Genomic DNA, 15,359 nt, shown 5'->3' on the forward strand with positions numbered 1-15,359 from the left:
TTTCAGTTAATATTATTGTCATAAATAACAATGCATACATTTCCCATAACCGGTAAACTCGGCTATATACATTATGTACATGTCACAGAAAAATTGAGTCATAGTTATCCAATATGGCACATTTTACAACTTTAGACTTTAGTCTAGTTTGGCATAAATTAACGTCAAGTTTGGTACAAAAATAGTTCCTATTTACAAGAATATTCCAGATCTTTATCAAGTAAGATTATTGTAAATAAAAAGTTGAGGACTAAGGGAATAGGGGATATGATTTTTTTTCTCATTTTTTACATGGACCGGATGTGCACGTTGACAGTTGCAGAGTCAGAGCCAAGGTCGTTGGACAGTCGGAGTGTGTATGCTCCGGCGTCGTCCTCCTTCACCCCAGAGATCATTAGGGTGGAGAGATCTGCTGTGTTATCCACGTGGAACCGCTCATCTCCATTGGGAAGGGTCCGACCTGAGCGGACCCACTGAACTGAGGGGGCAGGATCTCCAGAGAACAGGCCTGCCACTGTCAGAAACTTCCCCGGCTCTGCACTAACATCCTGTGGAAGAGCTTCGATCTTTGGTGGAGTGCCTGTGGACGGAGAGAGGAAGTCAGTGACCATGTCTTAGAGCTTCCATATTTTAGATTTCTGGCCCACAAAATCTGAATTTAAAAACTGTTTCAGATTTTATTGCTGTGGTAACAACTGTTGAAATTAACATACTCTATGTGCAACTTACAATTTAGTGCTTAGTTTGAAAATGAAAAAAAAAATTAGTTAACTAATCTCTTTTCACTGTTTTAGTGTTCATGCCACACAGAAAAACATGACCAGGAATTTCTCTGTTAGCTGATTCTTAGAAAACACACCACATCAAATAAACAGAGAAAGAACATCACATCACACCAAACATCTTAAATGTTATTTTTAGATTGCAAAGACAGAGAAAAAACAAGTTAGGTGTTAGAATTCACATCCTGGATTTACCAGAAAGATGTGCAAGTAAAGTCTCACCTGTTTTAGCCCCGGTAGAAAACGCCTTTACATGCGAACAGGCAGACATTCCAGTTGTTTTGCTGCTGGAGCTCATGGAAACCACTGACTCAGCCATCATGGCAGACATGCTTGTTGCAGACATGCTGTCAAACGAATATTGGCCAACAGCAGAGTGGGAACTGCTGCTGTAACTGCTGGCCTGCATTGAGGAAGCTTCCACATGAACTGACGAGGCTAAGAAACTTTTCTGCATGCTCATAGCAGCCTCAGTAGAAGCTCTTTGCTCCACAATAGGCATTTGTATTGGTTCCTCAACAAGAGCTGTGAAAATGCAAATGACAAGCAGATGGCTAAGATCACAAACAACGAGGTGTTGAGTGCAGAGACTGAATGAAAGCCGAAGTTCCTGTCATGCCTTGTATTTCTCAGTACCAATTCAATTGATTTAAATTTATTTAACTTTTTCCATTGAAATTAAAGCACAGAGTTGCCAACATAATAAAAAAACAGAAAAACAAATTCAGAAAGAATATATCAACTAATATCTGAAAGAAGTGATACAATTGTAACAGCTTCATCAATAAATGCATACAGAAGGGAAAATATCTAATACAAACTTTAACATTAAAGCATTTTTAAGCATTCCAGGACTAAATTATTATAAAGTTTTACATGCAAGCCATTTAAAGCCCTTTGACAAAGGTGCAGTCAATTGAATTAAGCTGAAATACAGATGTAACTTACTAAGGACGTTGAGCGATGATGTTGCAGAGCACTGCCCAAACTTATTCCTGGCTTTTATTGTATATTTCCCACTATCTGCAATTGTGGCTTCACAAATCTCCAGTGTGTATAAGTTCTTCGAACGGCTCAGTTTGATGTTTGGAGTGACACAAATCTGGAAAAACATGTTTCCTTTTATTGGAATACTGACAACTTCTTATCACAAATTGTCAAGGCAAAAACTACTCACAACTGTGTTGTCTTTCAACCACTCCACTTCAGGGGAAAGGTCTCCACCAATTTCACATGTAAACGTAACATTTTGTCCCTCGTTCACGTTTTGAGACCTTGGTTGCACCAGGAAGTAGGGAGCATCAGAGCTCTTGAGTGTGACATCGATGTTGAACTGACACCGAATCAGGCCTTGCTCTGTTTGAGCTTGACAGGTGATAATCCCTTGCTCTCGCTGACTTACACACTTGATGGTCAGAGTCTGGTCATTTCCAGATACCCCATATTTGTACTGCTCTGAGTTGTCCAGTTCCTGCCCGTTCAGAATCCATCTGATGTCAGAAGCCCCATGAATGTTGGCCCTAAGAGTCACAGACTGACCTTCTTTGATGGATTTCTGGATTTCAGAGGACTTCACATCCTTCATGCAAGACAATATTTCCTCATCCACCATTTTCTTTCTTAGGATTTCCTCAGAGATTGGAACTGGGCTCTTTAATTCTGAAATGAAAAACATTCAGGAGTTTATTTGTAACATTTAAACATTTGTAGCTATAAATCCTTTCACCACAAGGTCTTTTCTTACCTTTCACTGTGACTGTGCAGGTTGTTGATACTGCTCCAGAGGAGTTTATGGCTGTGCACTTGTAGACACCACTATCGGATACCTCTGATTCATAGATCTCTAGATGAGCTGAACATTGGTCCTCAAATAATTCATACTTTCCACCTTGAGACAGTGCCTGAAAACCCATAAAACAAGATAGTTACGGTTGTCAAATCCTATGAAATGTTTTGAATAGTTTGAGCATTTATATGTTTTACCTTTCCATCCTTTGACCAAGACACAGTAGGTTTGGGCTCTCCTGTCACCTTCACAGACAGTTTGACAATAGAGTCACAGGATGCAGTGACATCATTGAGTCCTGCTGAAAAAAAGGGCTTCTTTGCAATAGTTGGTGACATCACCCTCTTGGGTGACTTGATTGGTGGGATCACTTGCTCCCTTTCAGATGGAGTTGGGGATTTGGGAGTTGGGGACTTCGGAGTAGGAGACTTTGGTGTCGGGGACTTTGGTGTCGGGGACTTTGGGGAAACTGGAGATTTTACTCTTTGGGGAGATTTGACTGGCTCAGGTGACTTGACTCTCTGAGGGGATTTGACTGGTTCAGGGGACTTGGGTAATGGTGATTTAGCCTCAGGAGAAGTAATTCTGGGAGTAGCAACTACTTTCTCCTTTGACTCAGACTTTTTTATTTTTAAAGTGAAATGGGCTTCCTGCTTTCCACTAGCATTTTCTACTAGCAAGGTGTAACTCCCTTCATCCGACACCTCAACTGCAGAAATCTCAAAGGTAGAATTGTACTGAGTGGATACAATGTGGTGACGGGCAGAAGGAGCAACGGTGGTTCCTTCACGAAGCCAGGACATGGAAGGTGCTGGTTCACCAGCCACATCACACTCAAATCGGGCATTGTCTCCTTCCTCCACAGTCAAGGACTGTGGTTTAGTCAGGATTGTGGCAGGGACTCCTGGTTTCTCCCTTGGCTCCTCAACAACAGTAGTTGTCTCTTTTACAATTTCAGTGACCGTTTCCTTTACAGTTGTTTTGGATGAAGAAACATGATACACTTCTGTTCGTGTCATCTCTGGCAGATGAGCTGATGGTGGTTCCTCATCTTTGCGGAGTGATGAAAAAGCAGCATACTCTTCCCCTGCTACATCTAATGTAGCATAATCCGAAGTTTCTCCTTTAGCATTCTTGCAGACTACACGGTATGTACCTGAATCTTCTGTCACACAGTTGTTGATCTGGAGAGTTAAAACTCCACTGATGTTGGTCATGTAGTATTTGCTGCTCTGATGAATCTCCTTGCCATTGTGGAACCATTTGATCTCAGGTTCAGGTTTGGCTTGGATATTCAGGGTAAATTTTGTGTTGGAACCGTAGGGTACACGATGAGATCGCATCCTGATGGTAATACGTGGGGCGTGGTCCAGGCTGAAGGGAGCCTGTGTTACAACCTCAACTTTCTTCTCTACAGATCTTCTCTCTGATCTGAGTGCCTGTTTTCTCTCCTCATACCTGGACAAAAAGTCCACTTTTGGAAGTGTGACATCTGTCTTTAGAGCCTTTTCTGCTTCGTATGACTTTTCTACCTGTGGTTCAGGTAATGGAATCTTTTTAATAGGCTTAGGAATATATTCTGTTGCAAAAGTTGTTAGATGCTCAGATTCAGTGCTCTCAGAGTAGGTTGAAACTGTAACGGCTTCCTTTTTAGAGGTGCGTGTCTTCTCCTCAAATTCCATGTGCTTGAGTTGACTCTTGTAAGAAGAGATTCTCTGAGTGGTTGCATGTGGACGTAGCAGCTCCAAATCTTCTCTTTCTTCATACACCCGTTGTTTCTGTCTTGGAGGCTTGTATGTTGTCTTGTCATGACGTTGGCGGAGATCAACAAAACTTGGGCCAGCCTCATATTTAGAAGGAATTCTGTATGAATCATATCTTTTAATCTCTTCTCCTTCTTCCTCATCACTGTAGACTCTCCGTGGAGATGTTGGGCGCAAAGCAGACAGCTCAAAGCGAACTGGACTTAGACTAGGTGGAGAAGCAGAGTAACCAAGCTCCAACTCTTCCTCCAGACGGAGTCTTTCTTCTTCTGTTCTCTTCATAGAGAGATATTCACCTACAGGGAGCAGCAGCTCCTCATCTGAGAGGTCTCCCAGAGAACGTCTCCTGAGCCTGCGGTAGGCCTCCATTTCAGGAGAAGGAGTGCGATGCCTTGCAGGTCTCACAGTCTCCAAGTCATCCTGAGTCATTGAAGAGATGCGCCACTTAGGCTTATACTGTTCCTTGATCCTGATGGGCACCTCATAAAACTGTTCCCACCGTGACAGACGGATACGTTTCATTCTCTTTTGCCTGATTTTTTCCATTGGCTCAGGGAATTCATATTGATCCCGCAGCTTTTTGTACCATTTCATGTCAGACAGTGGCTGGAAGTGTTTAATTTCTACATCTTCCTCAAGAACAGCTGGATTAATGACACGAGGTGCAGGAACAACATATGGCATACGAAGCCTTTTCTCATCTGCTCTCTTCTTTCTCTCCTCTTGTTCTTTCTTGATCTCAGCCTCAGTTTTCTCACCTTTCTTAGTTGTGACAGCAGGTTTAAACATAGTGGCTGCCTCCCTGACAGCTTCTACTGCTGCGGGTGGAAGAGGTGTAACAACAGTGCCTGACAAAATCTGAGCCAGTCTAACCTTTTTGTCCAATTCCTCTTGTCCAGCTATCTTTTGCTTCTCCTTTTCACTGGGCTCATACTCCTTTTTCACATGAGTTACTCTCTCCACTTTAAGAGTTGCTTGGCAACTGGCAGATCCAGCAGAGTTGGTTGCTGTAACCCTGTATACACCAGAGTCCTCAGGGAGAGTGTCTCTTACATGAAGGATGTAGTAGTCCAAGCCTTCATGAACAACTTCTATGGATGGTCCAAAGGCTAAAGGTGTGCCATCTTTCTCCCACTTCAGTGTTGGGTGGCCAGAAACTCTAATCTCAAAACGAACATTCTGACCCTCCCTGCACTCAATGTTTGCAAGCAGCCGTTTGAACATGGGCCTCAAAGTGAGGTCTGCTGGTTTAGGACGAGGAACAACAGTGAGGCGGGCCTTGCAGCTGTCGTCTCCATACCTGTTACGGGCTACAACACTGTACTCAGCATCATCCTCCTTTTCCAAATTGTGGATTATAAGCTGGTACAAGCCTTTGTCAGTAGTGAAGGTGTATTTCCTGTCATCATGTCCAGGGATAAGCTTTTGTCCAGATTTATGCCAGATAACACGAGGCTCAGGATGAACAGTGATGGTTACTCCAAAGCGCACATCCTCACCAAGATAGGCTGTGCGGTTGACCAGAGGAAGAGTAAATTCTGGTGGCTTCTGCAGCATTCTAGCAGTGTCAACTCTTCGCTTTGTTCTTCTAACCACACGAGTAGTGAAGAAGTCACGGTAGGATCTAACCCCACTGACAAAAAGCTCTGCATAAGCACTATCTTCACCATACTCATTCACAACCTTGCATCTGTACGTGCCATCATCTGCTCTAGTGATCTTGTTGATGGTAATGACAGCCAGACCATCTTCATATTCAATTTCATACTTGTCTCCAGCTTCAAGTTGCCTGACACCACAGTACCATGTAACTTCAGTGGTGCTGTCATAATTTTCAATGTTGCAGATGAACTTCACATTGTCTCCTTCATTGACCACTGCATGGCTAACTTGGCCTGCAAGAGGACCATGTTCAAATGGAGCAATCTTTACTTTAGAGACAAAGACACCACGCTGGGACCTGATTGAACCACCGCTGGCCACCCGGGCAGCAGAAACTACAGTGCTCCATTCTTTCTTGACCATTGCCTGGTAGTATCTCTTGTGTCTACCTACTGGGATTGCCCTGGCACTTATCTCTTCTGTAGGTTTTGTTAGCCATGGATGCAGCAGAGCCTCAGCTGCAGTCATACGGTGCTTGCGTTCTTTTGTCATTAAACGATCTGTAAAGTCTAAGGCTTCTACACTGACTTGCTTAAATGACTCATCATCATAGCCATAGGCTGCATTTGAAATGTTATCAATCATTTGTTGGTTGGTTTCGGCTGTGAATGGATTAAGACCACTGAGAAGCACGTAGGTAAGGACACCCACAGACCACATGTCAGTAACTGTACTAACCATGTCACACTGGTGGATCTCAGGGGCAGCATACTCTGCAGTAGTGTACTGAATCTTGATTTGTTCTCCAGGTGTCAGGTGTCTGGATTGTCCCAGTTCAATAATCTTCACAATTGAGCTGCTTCTAGTTGTGTATACAATGTTTTCAGGTCTGATATCAAAGTGCCCATATCTCTGAGAATGCAAATATTCCAGGGCTGAACAAATCTGCCTGATATAGTTAACAATCTCCCGTTCATTGAGCTCAAACTCTGCTGTATTAAGGCGCTCAAAGATGTCATGGCCAGAAATAAAGTCATAGATCAGGACCAATTCCTCTGGGCTTTCAAAGGACTCATGAAGAAGCAGGAAGTTAGCGTGTTTGGCCAAATTGAGTGTTGCAATTTCCTTTTTAATTATTGCCTGATCAGCACCTCTCACTTTGACAAATTTGGCCATGTAGGTCTGCTCAGAGCTAATATCAACACAGCGGTGAATAATGCCAAATTGGCCTCTGCCCAGTTCTTCTGCAATGGAATATTTGTTGTGCAGATTCTTGGTGTCGGAGTGTTGAGCTTTGCCCTTGGGAACTCGTTCAGTATCACCAACCTCCCTGTCATAAAGCAAAACTCTGGATTTGTCTTCTTTAGTCATGACAGGTCCACTGCTTTCAGATGGAGCACTCTGTCCAAATTTGTTTTCAGCAATAACTCTGAACTGATAGCTTGTACCTCCAAACAAATTAATTACAGTGTAGTGGGTGTCACGGGACTGTGCAACACGTTCCCACCTCTCAGCAGTGGTCGGACATTTTTCAATGATGTAGCTTACAACCTTGCTGCCACCATCATTGGCTGGAGCCACCCAGTTCAGTGTGACTGAGTCTCTGGATACATCACTGGCTTTGATGCCACGAGGTGGATCAGGCACATCAGCAACATCCAATTCAACGGTTTGTTGATCAATACCAAATCTGTTCTTGGCACAGACAATGTAGAAACCTGCATCCTTCTTTTCCACTCCATTGGCAAAAACCAGGGAAGTGAACGATCTGGTGACGATCACCTGGTAGTGACCATTACTGTCAATAAGATCTTGTCCCTTCTGCCATGTAATAACAGGATCTGGTTTACCACTGAAGGGAATCTTGATATTGACCACCTCCCCACGTAAAGCTGGGATGGCTTCCTTGTCTTTCAGGTTCTTTGGCAAATGGATCTTGGCAGGGACTAAAAAGAAGAAAAATAATTACATTTTATAGTGAGTTTATATTAACAGCACTTTAACATTAAATATGTAATTGACTTTAGTGATGAAATTAAGTGTTTTAAGCTTACTTTCAACATCTAGAGAGACTGTAGCACATATTGAGCCCCCTTGGTTGGTGGCTCTGATCTGATAAACAGTGGAGTCTTCCTCATCAGCCTCAGTGATGACCAGCTGGTGGTATCCTCCCTTAAACTCCTGGATCTTGATCTTCTTTCCATCTGAGTGGATCTCCTTTCCTCGTCTAAACCATTTAATCACAGGCTTAGGCTGCCCTGTAATCTTGCACACAAGGGTAGCATTGCTCTTGTATTTGACACTCATGTTCCTCAGCTCCTCCTTGAAGGCAGGAGCGCGGACGTCTATGGCAGTTGCAGGTATGATGGCAGGGGTCTCCTCACTGTAATCACTTTCTCCTCCAAGGTTTTCACACTTGACACGGAAGATGTATTCAATGCCCTCAGTCAGGCGTTTGACGGAGAACACAGTTTGCTTGATCTCATCTGTGGTAACTGGAGTCCATTCGGTCCATTCCTTCTTATCTTTTTTATGTTTCTTTTCAAGGCAATAGCTCTTGATCTTAGATCCCCCATCACTTAGTGGGGGTTTCCAGGAAACCACACAGGAATCCTTAGTGATACCAGAAACAACTGGTGACAAAGGTGGTGATGGTCTCTCTGTGGACATATATTAAGGAAACACTTGTCAACTCTTTTGCAATAATGTTTAGGTTGTAAAACAATTTCTTTGTTCCTTGTGAAATAAAAAAAATGTGACACTGTCTTACCCAGTTGGCTCTTGATCAGGATGGGGGAGATGAGCTCCAGTGGCTCACTGTTGCCATATCTATTCTGGGCATAAACACGGAAAAAGTATCCAGCACTGTCAATGAGGTTGGGCACACGGCAAGATGTGCTGTTAATGGAGGAAGACACAAGTTCCCACTCCGTGCCCTCTTTGTCTTCTCTTTTTTCTACAATATAGTTGGTGATCATACAGCCTCCATCATCCTTGGGAGGTTTCCAGCTGATAATGACAGAGTTCTTAAGGAGGGCATCCAGGACAATGGGTCCCTGAGGTATATCAGGTTTGTCTGTGGACAAAGGTACAGGATGTTATTGTACAGAAATCTAATAGTATTCTTATTATCACTAAAGGTGTTTGTACAGTACTAAAAACAATTTAATTCACATACCATAAATTTCAACATTGAATGCAGTGTCAGCCCTGCCAAAGTGGTTATGCAATCTGATCCTATATTTTCCTCCATTCACTCTGCGCTGAGCATTCTTTACTATTAGGTGTGTGTAGTGCTCAGTGGTCTCAATGCTAATATCCTCTGTGTTTTCCAGTGTCTTAGCTCCATGCAGCCACATGATCTTTGGCTGAGGACGACCAATATAAACGGCATGGATGCGTAGAGTTGTTCCCAGTCCAGCATAATATGTTTCCTTAAGAGGGTAATCGGGGTGGAAGGATGGAGCAGCCTCCAACACTAGAATGCCAGTGGTCTCAACTTCTCCTGCTTCATTCACTGCCTTGCAGGTATATTCTCCTTCATCTTCCTGCTGGTCTGTCATGATAGACAGGGAGTGGTTGCGGCCATCAGAGCTCATCTCATACTTGCGGGACTCAACAATTTCCTTGCCAGCGTGATACCACTTAATTTCTGGAACAGGTCGGCCAACAATCTGGCATTTCATGACAGCAGGCTGTCCAAGCTTGGCGGTGGTTTCATCCATTTCTTTCCTAAGGCTTGGTTTACTTTCAGCTGTTGGTAAAAACAACTTAATGAAACAACGAAACATATTGTGTTTAATAATGTTATAAACTGTTTTTAGTTGCACTCACCTATTAGTTTCGTCTTGATGCATGTGGCAGTCCTACGGGGTCTACTCATTCCTGTTTCATTCTCAGCAAAGACTCTGAACTCATATTCGGTGGCCTCAGCCAAGCCCACCATAGTGAATTCCTTTTCCTTAACCCTCTGTTTATTGCACTTCTTCCAGGTGCTCTCCACAGACTTTCTGTACTCAACCCAGTAGCCCAGGACTTCCTTTCCACCATCACACTCAGGAGGTTGCCAGGAAATAGTAATAAAGTTGTTACTCACATTCACTGTGTCAATCTCTCCTGGTTGGCTGGGCTTGTCTGTGAAAAAACATTAAGTCAAATTTGTTCATTATTTTGTCTATATTCTTTTGAATTTTCAAACAGGAAAACTAAAGGAGAAACTATGCTAATGTCTACCAGTACTAATTATTATATCTATAAAATAAGATAAAATAAAAACATTGTTTAAAACATTATTAGTTCTAAACATTATTTGGACTTAACACTAGACATTAGGGATTAATGAAGTAATTAATTGATTTTTTTTATTTATTATTGTAATTGCTAAATGGTAATGACTACATAAATCCTGAGTGGAACTTTATCAGCACACAATACTCACCAAATGGATCTTTGCATGTCACAGGATCAGATGCTGGACCAGCCTCACTTTCACCTATGTTGTTAACAGCAATAATGCGGAATTGGTAGTCTGTATCAGGGGTAAGTCCATGTAAAGTGAACATAGTAGAGATGATCTTGGTCTCGTGGCGGATCCATGTCTCAGTGGAAACCTCCTTGTACTCAACAAAATAACCGTTGATGGCAGATCCTCCATCATCCTTTGGTCTGGACCAGGCAAGTGCCACTGAGCTTTTGGTAACATCCATTATCTCAGGTGGTGCAGTTGAAGGCTCAGGAGGACCTAATTTTAAAAGCAGATAAGGTTTTGTAAATAAAATACATAATTTAAAGCTTTTCAAAGACAGTTGGTTTGCAGAAAACAAAACTTACAGAGAGGAGTCTTTGGTACTAGCGGCTGTTCAGATTTTAGAGATGCACTGATGCCAAATGAGTTTTCAGCAGTAACTTTGAAGTGGTATTCTGTTCCTTCTTTTAAGCCCTTAACAACAAGCTGGGTCTCAGTTACTCTAGAGTCCACGGTGTACCAGGCATTTCTGGCTGCTTCACGCCTTTCTACAATGTAGCCAAGAATCTCTGAGCCGCCATCATCCTTGGGTGGCTTCCAGGAGACCTTTACAGAGTTGGCTTGGATTTCCTCAAAGACCATCGGTCCCTCTGGAGCACTTGGGCGCCCGATGACTCTGACCTTAATCTGGGCTTTCTTCTTTCCAACCTTATTTTCCAGCAGGAGCTCATACAGACCAGAGTCACTCCTTTCTGCTCCCTTTATCACCAACTCACTGGAGTCCTCGGTGGAGGCAATCATAGCCTTCACAGCGATAGCTCCAGTATCCTTTGACCATTTACAAGTTGGAAGGGGTTTGCCTTTAATGGGTACAGAGAGTCTAACCACTCCTCCATGACGGACAACGTACACATCTTTGTATTTCAACTCCAGTTCATAATCAGGGGATTCTGAAAAACAATAATTTTTGAAAACTTAGTTTTGATCTGAGCACTCATTTTATGTCATAAACCTGATTGCACAGTTGTAGATGTGGTTTCCTACCAAGCATTTCTGTTACTTTGACCGTTCCTGGTACTTCTGCAGGTTCTCCAGAACCACCAGCATTACAAGCCATTACACGGAATTTGAACTCCTCTCCTTGTGGCATGTTGGTCAGCGTGTACTCGCATATGAGAGATGGAGTGGTGTTGCACTTGATCCAAGCCACAGAGCCCACCTTCTGCATCTCAATCAAATAACCATCTACTCTAGCATCTCCCTCATCATCAGGTGGACTCCAAGCAAGTGACACAGATGACTTGGTAGTATCTGTGATTCTTGGGTTTTGAGGACAGCCGGGTGGATCTGCACAGGAAAAAAACATATGCAAGATGTTGTGACTTTCTTAAGTTGTGCTTAACATTACTTCTCGTTTTGGCAACACTTTAAATGATGGGATTTTTTAATATTTATTTTAACCAATTATATATTTAAGTCTTGTTAGTTTTTGCTTACCAATGGGATCTGTTGCTACTGCTGGCTTGGATGGCAAACTTGGTTTGCTCAGGCCTCTTGCGTTAATGGCTGTAATTCTATGTTCATATTCCAGGCCTTCAATCAACCCAGTTGACCTGTACCTGGTCATAGTGACAGGGTTCTTGTTTGCACGCACCCATCGGTCAGCCCTTACTTCTTTGCGCTCAATGATGTATCCAGAAACCTCAAGACCTCCGTCTTCATCTGGTGGCTCCCAAGCAACAGTCATTCCATCACGAGACACATCAAAGGTAATTGGACGACCAGGAGGTCCAGGCACATCTGTGGAGGAAGCTTGTGTTACCATTTTGCTGCTGTCATATAATACTGGTCTGCATTTTACAGCAAGAGTATAATGTATAGCTAATGTTAAGAGTCTTACTTTTCAAGCTCCTACAAGTGACAATCTCAGACTGGAGGAACTCTCCGGTGCCATAGCGATTCACAGCAGCTGCACGGAAGACATATTCATCTCCCTCAATGAGGTTCTCAAACCTGAACAACGGTCTGCTCACAGAGTCAGAAACAGTCACCCAGCCAGGCCTGTGAGCATCACGCTGTTCTACTAAATAACCACTAATGGGAGCTCCACCATCTCTGACTGGGGGATCCCAGCTGCAGGTGACAGTAGTGGCATCAATTTCATCAAATCGTATAGGCCCTTGAGGTTCATCTGGTTTAGCTGAAAAAGTGAAGAAAGAGAAATGATGGTCAGTTTACACGTGTCCTGTAGGTTATATTTTCATGACACACAAAGTTCAAGTGGACTACGATCGTTAACTAAATAGTAAATGTCAGTTATGTGTTTGGTGTTGACTTGGCTATTAATACAGTAATGAATAAATAAATAAATAAATGATAGTTGGAAAAATGTCTTACAGAGAATGATGACCTTGATGACCTCAGTGATGACTCCAACAGCATTCTTGACTTCTAGTGTGTAGTCACCGCTGTCATTAATGGTAGTGTCAGACACAGTTAACTTGGAGAACTTGCCAGTGCTCTTGACCTTCACCCGATCTGTTATCTTTATCTTGTTGTCCGCAAAATACCAGGATGAAACAGGAGGAGGTCTGCCAATGATTGGGAGGTCCAGCTCCAATGTCTTACCAGCCAAAACATTAACAACCTTCTGGGGAATGCTGGACAAGTCTACTGCAGGCATCACTAAAAGAAAAAAAAATTGTTTGCCTCAGTGGGAAGTATTAACAGCCAGGATGTTGCACTAAATCTTAATTATGCAATGATTTAAATGAAAATAAGGGCAGCAGAGCTTTTTTCTTTTGTTACCTCTCTGTTCCTGGACAGTGACAGCAGCAACAAGTTCTTTTGGCTCACTGGCTCCTCTGCTGTTGACAGCTTTAATTCTGAACAAATATTGTTCTTTCTCATTCAGTTTCTCTACGGTGTGCTCAAAGTCTGTGAGCTTCAGTGTTGCCACCTTCATCCACTTGTCAGTACCAAACTTGCAAGCTTCAATGATGTAACCTGTCAACCTACTGCCACCATCATGCTCTGGCTTTTCCCAAGACAGAGTGACTGTGCTCTTAGTGACATCTGACATCTCAAACTTATGTGGTGGAAGAGGAACTTCACAAACCAGGACGACGTCTGGAGTCTCGCAGGGCTCTCCAATTCCATAAATGTTTTCAGGGAGGACACGGAAGTAATATAGCATTCCCTCCATCAGATTATCAATCTTATAGGAAGTTTTACTGCACTTGGAAGTTACTGTCTTGTAGGCTCTCATTGAGGCCTCTCGTCTTTCAATTATGTAGTTATTGACAGGAGCACCACCATCCACAGCTGGGGCTTCCCAGGAAATGGTGGCAGAGTCCTTAGTGAGCTCTTTCATCTTGATTGGCCCAGTTGGTCCAGGTGTGTCTAAGAATATAAAGTGTCTCTAGTCAAAATACAAACTTTCAAAAATCGGGTTAACTTCATAAAAACACTATCAAATATATAATGGAAATCAAAGAATTAAATAATATTATTTATAGATAGTAATACTAACATACCGTAAACCTTGACAAGAATACTGACTTCCTGCTTCCCAGCAGTGTTCTCAGCCAACAGCGTATACTTGCCAGCATCATAGCGATGAACCTTGTCAATTATGAGAGTGGTGGATTTGTTTGTGACCTCAATGAAGCCTCTATTATGGAGGTCAACACCAGGTTTGCTCCATGTTATGGTAGGGGCAGGACGACCTGTGACACTGACAAATAAGCGGAGGGAGCCACCAGCACGCAAGCAGATTGTCTTTTTGAGGTCATCGTGGAGCTCAAAATCAGGAGGTTCTGTAAGAGATAGATGATGTGTTGCAAAATTCAGGTCTAAGGAACTTTTTTTAGTGTACACAAAATTTTCTGTTGTGGGACAAATGCAAACAAATCAATGAAATCAGCTGATATTTAGACTTATTTTCTGAGGCCTGTTCAAACACTTACCAATTCTTTCCACTGGCTCAGTCTCAGCACATGGTTCACTAAAGTCTCCTGTTCCATTGACATTGATACCAGCCACTCTGAAACAATACTTCTTGCCTGCAGAAAGTCCAGTCACCACATACTCTGCAGAACGCAAGGTCTTCTCATGGGCCTTCTTCCATTCCTCTGCTCCAGCTTCCTGCATCTCCAGAATGTAGCCAATGACATCAGCACCTCCATCTTCCACAGGTCGAGACCAAGCAAGGCTGATGCTGTCAGCATGGGTGTCGATGATTCGAGGAATAGAAGGAGGTGCGGGAGTGCCTACGAAAAGGTAGGTAAGTTTATATGAGCTCTTCTAAATTATTTACTAATAACATATGGTTTTACTCTTTACTACTGTCTTAAAAAATATCATGACACTTACAGATTAAAGTTAATATGAAGGTAAATTCTGACATCTTAAGTAACATGTTATTCAAGGCAATGATGAAACTTACTCGTTGGCACTCTGCAGACAACATACAGAGAAACCTCACTGGGTTCACTCTCGCCGGCCTTGTTTATGGCTGTTACTCTGAACTGATAGATGTTGCCTTCAGTCAAACCGGCCACCTTTAGAGTGGTATCCAGGTGAGCACCATCCTTGTTCACCTTTACCCAGCGGGCACTCTTTCTCTCATGTCTTTCAACCAGGTAATGAGTTATTGGGCTACCACCATCATTTTCTGGCTTTAGCCACTCTATAGTGGCAAAATCCTTTCCTGAAACTAGGATCTCTGGGGTTCCAGGAGGAGTGGGCACAGCTAAGGAACAGATAACAAAAAGAGACTTTAGTGGTAGTGAGCTGATTTGTTTCATGCCTTTCTCTTTGGTAAGATTAGTCTTTTTGATTGTAGTTTAAATACCTTGAGACAATAGAATAGACAACATAATCCTGGGTGAATTAAAGTGGCATTTTGATATTCTAAATCCACACGTTTAGGGATTTGTTTTCAATAGTTTCACTTGTAC

The 15,359-nt window shown here is 42.7% G+C and overlaps 1 protein-coding gene across 1 annotated transcript in view; it reads right to left on the reverse strand.

The window, feature by feature from the left end:
* Positions 1-15,359, reverse strand: part of LOC106959964 (titin-like) — a 159,879-nt gene continuing 144,520 nt past the window's right edge. The window contains exons 223-242 of the mRNA XM_015052845.1: positions 14,846-15,151; positions 14,367-14,669; positions 13,935-14,216; positions 13,207-13,800; positions 12,796-13,083; positions 12,299-12,598; positions 11,896-12,198; positions 11,443-11,745; positions 10,764-11,348; positions 10,372-10,674; positions 9,768-10,067; positions 9,112-9,687; positions 8,704-9,009; positions 7,988-8,593; positions 2,766-7,879; positions 2,527-2,683; positions 1,960-2,441; positions 1,731-1,884; positions 1,005-1,307; positions 1-580 (exon numbers count right to left, since the gene is read on the reverse strand). Of these exons, the coding sequence (XP_014908331.1) occupies positions 288-580; positions 1,005-1,307; positions 1,731-1,884; positions 1,960-2,441; positions 2,527-2,683; positions 2,766-7,879; positions 7,988-8,593; positions 8,704-9,009; positions 9,112-9,687; positions 9,768-10,067; positions 10,372-10,674; positions 10,764-11,348; positions 11,443-11,745; positions 11,896-12,198; positions 12,299-12,598; positions 12,796-13,083; positions 13,207-13,800; positions 13,935-14,216; positions 14,367-14,669; positions 14,846-15,151 (11,858 nt within the window). The 3' untranslated portion in view covers positions 1-287. The remainder of the gene's footprint in view (positions 581-1,004; positions 1,308-1,730; positions 1,885-1,959; positions 2,442-2,526; positions 2,684-2,765; positions 7,880-7,987; positions 8,594-8,703; positions 9,010-9,111; positions 9,688-9,767; positions 10,068-10,371; positions 10,675-10,763; positions 11,349-11,442; positions 11,746-11,895; positions 12,199-12,298; positions 12,599-12,795; positions 13,084-13,206; positions 13,801-13,934; positions 14,217-14,366; positions 14,670-14,845; positions 15,152-15,359) is intronic.

The sequence above is a fragment of the Poecilia latipinna genome, unplaced genomic scaffold (assembly GCF_001443285.1).
Source record: "Poecilia latipinna isolate Pla-1442-1.1 unplaced genomic scaffold, P_latipinna-1.0 Scaffold1139, whole genome shotgun sequence".
Classification (NCBI taxonomy): domain Eukaryota; kingdom Metazoa; phylum Chordata; class Actinopteri; order Cyprinodontiformes; family Poeciliidae; genus Poecilia; species Poecilia latipinna.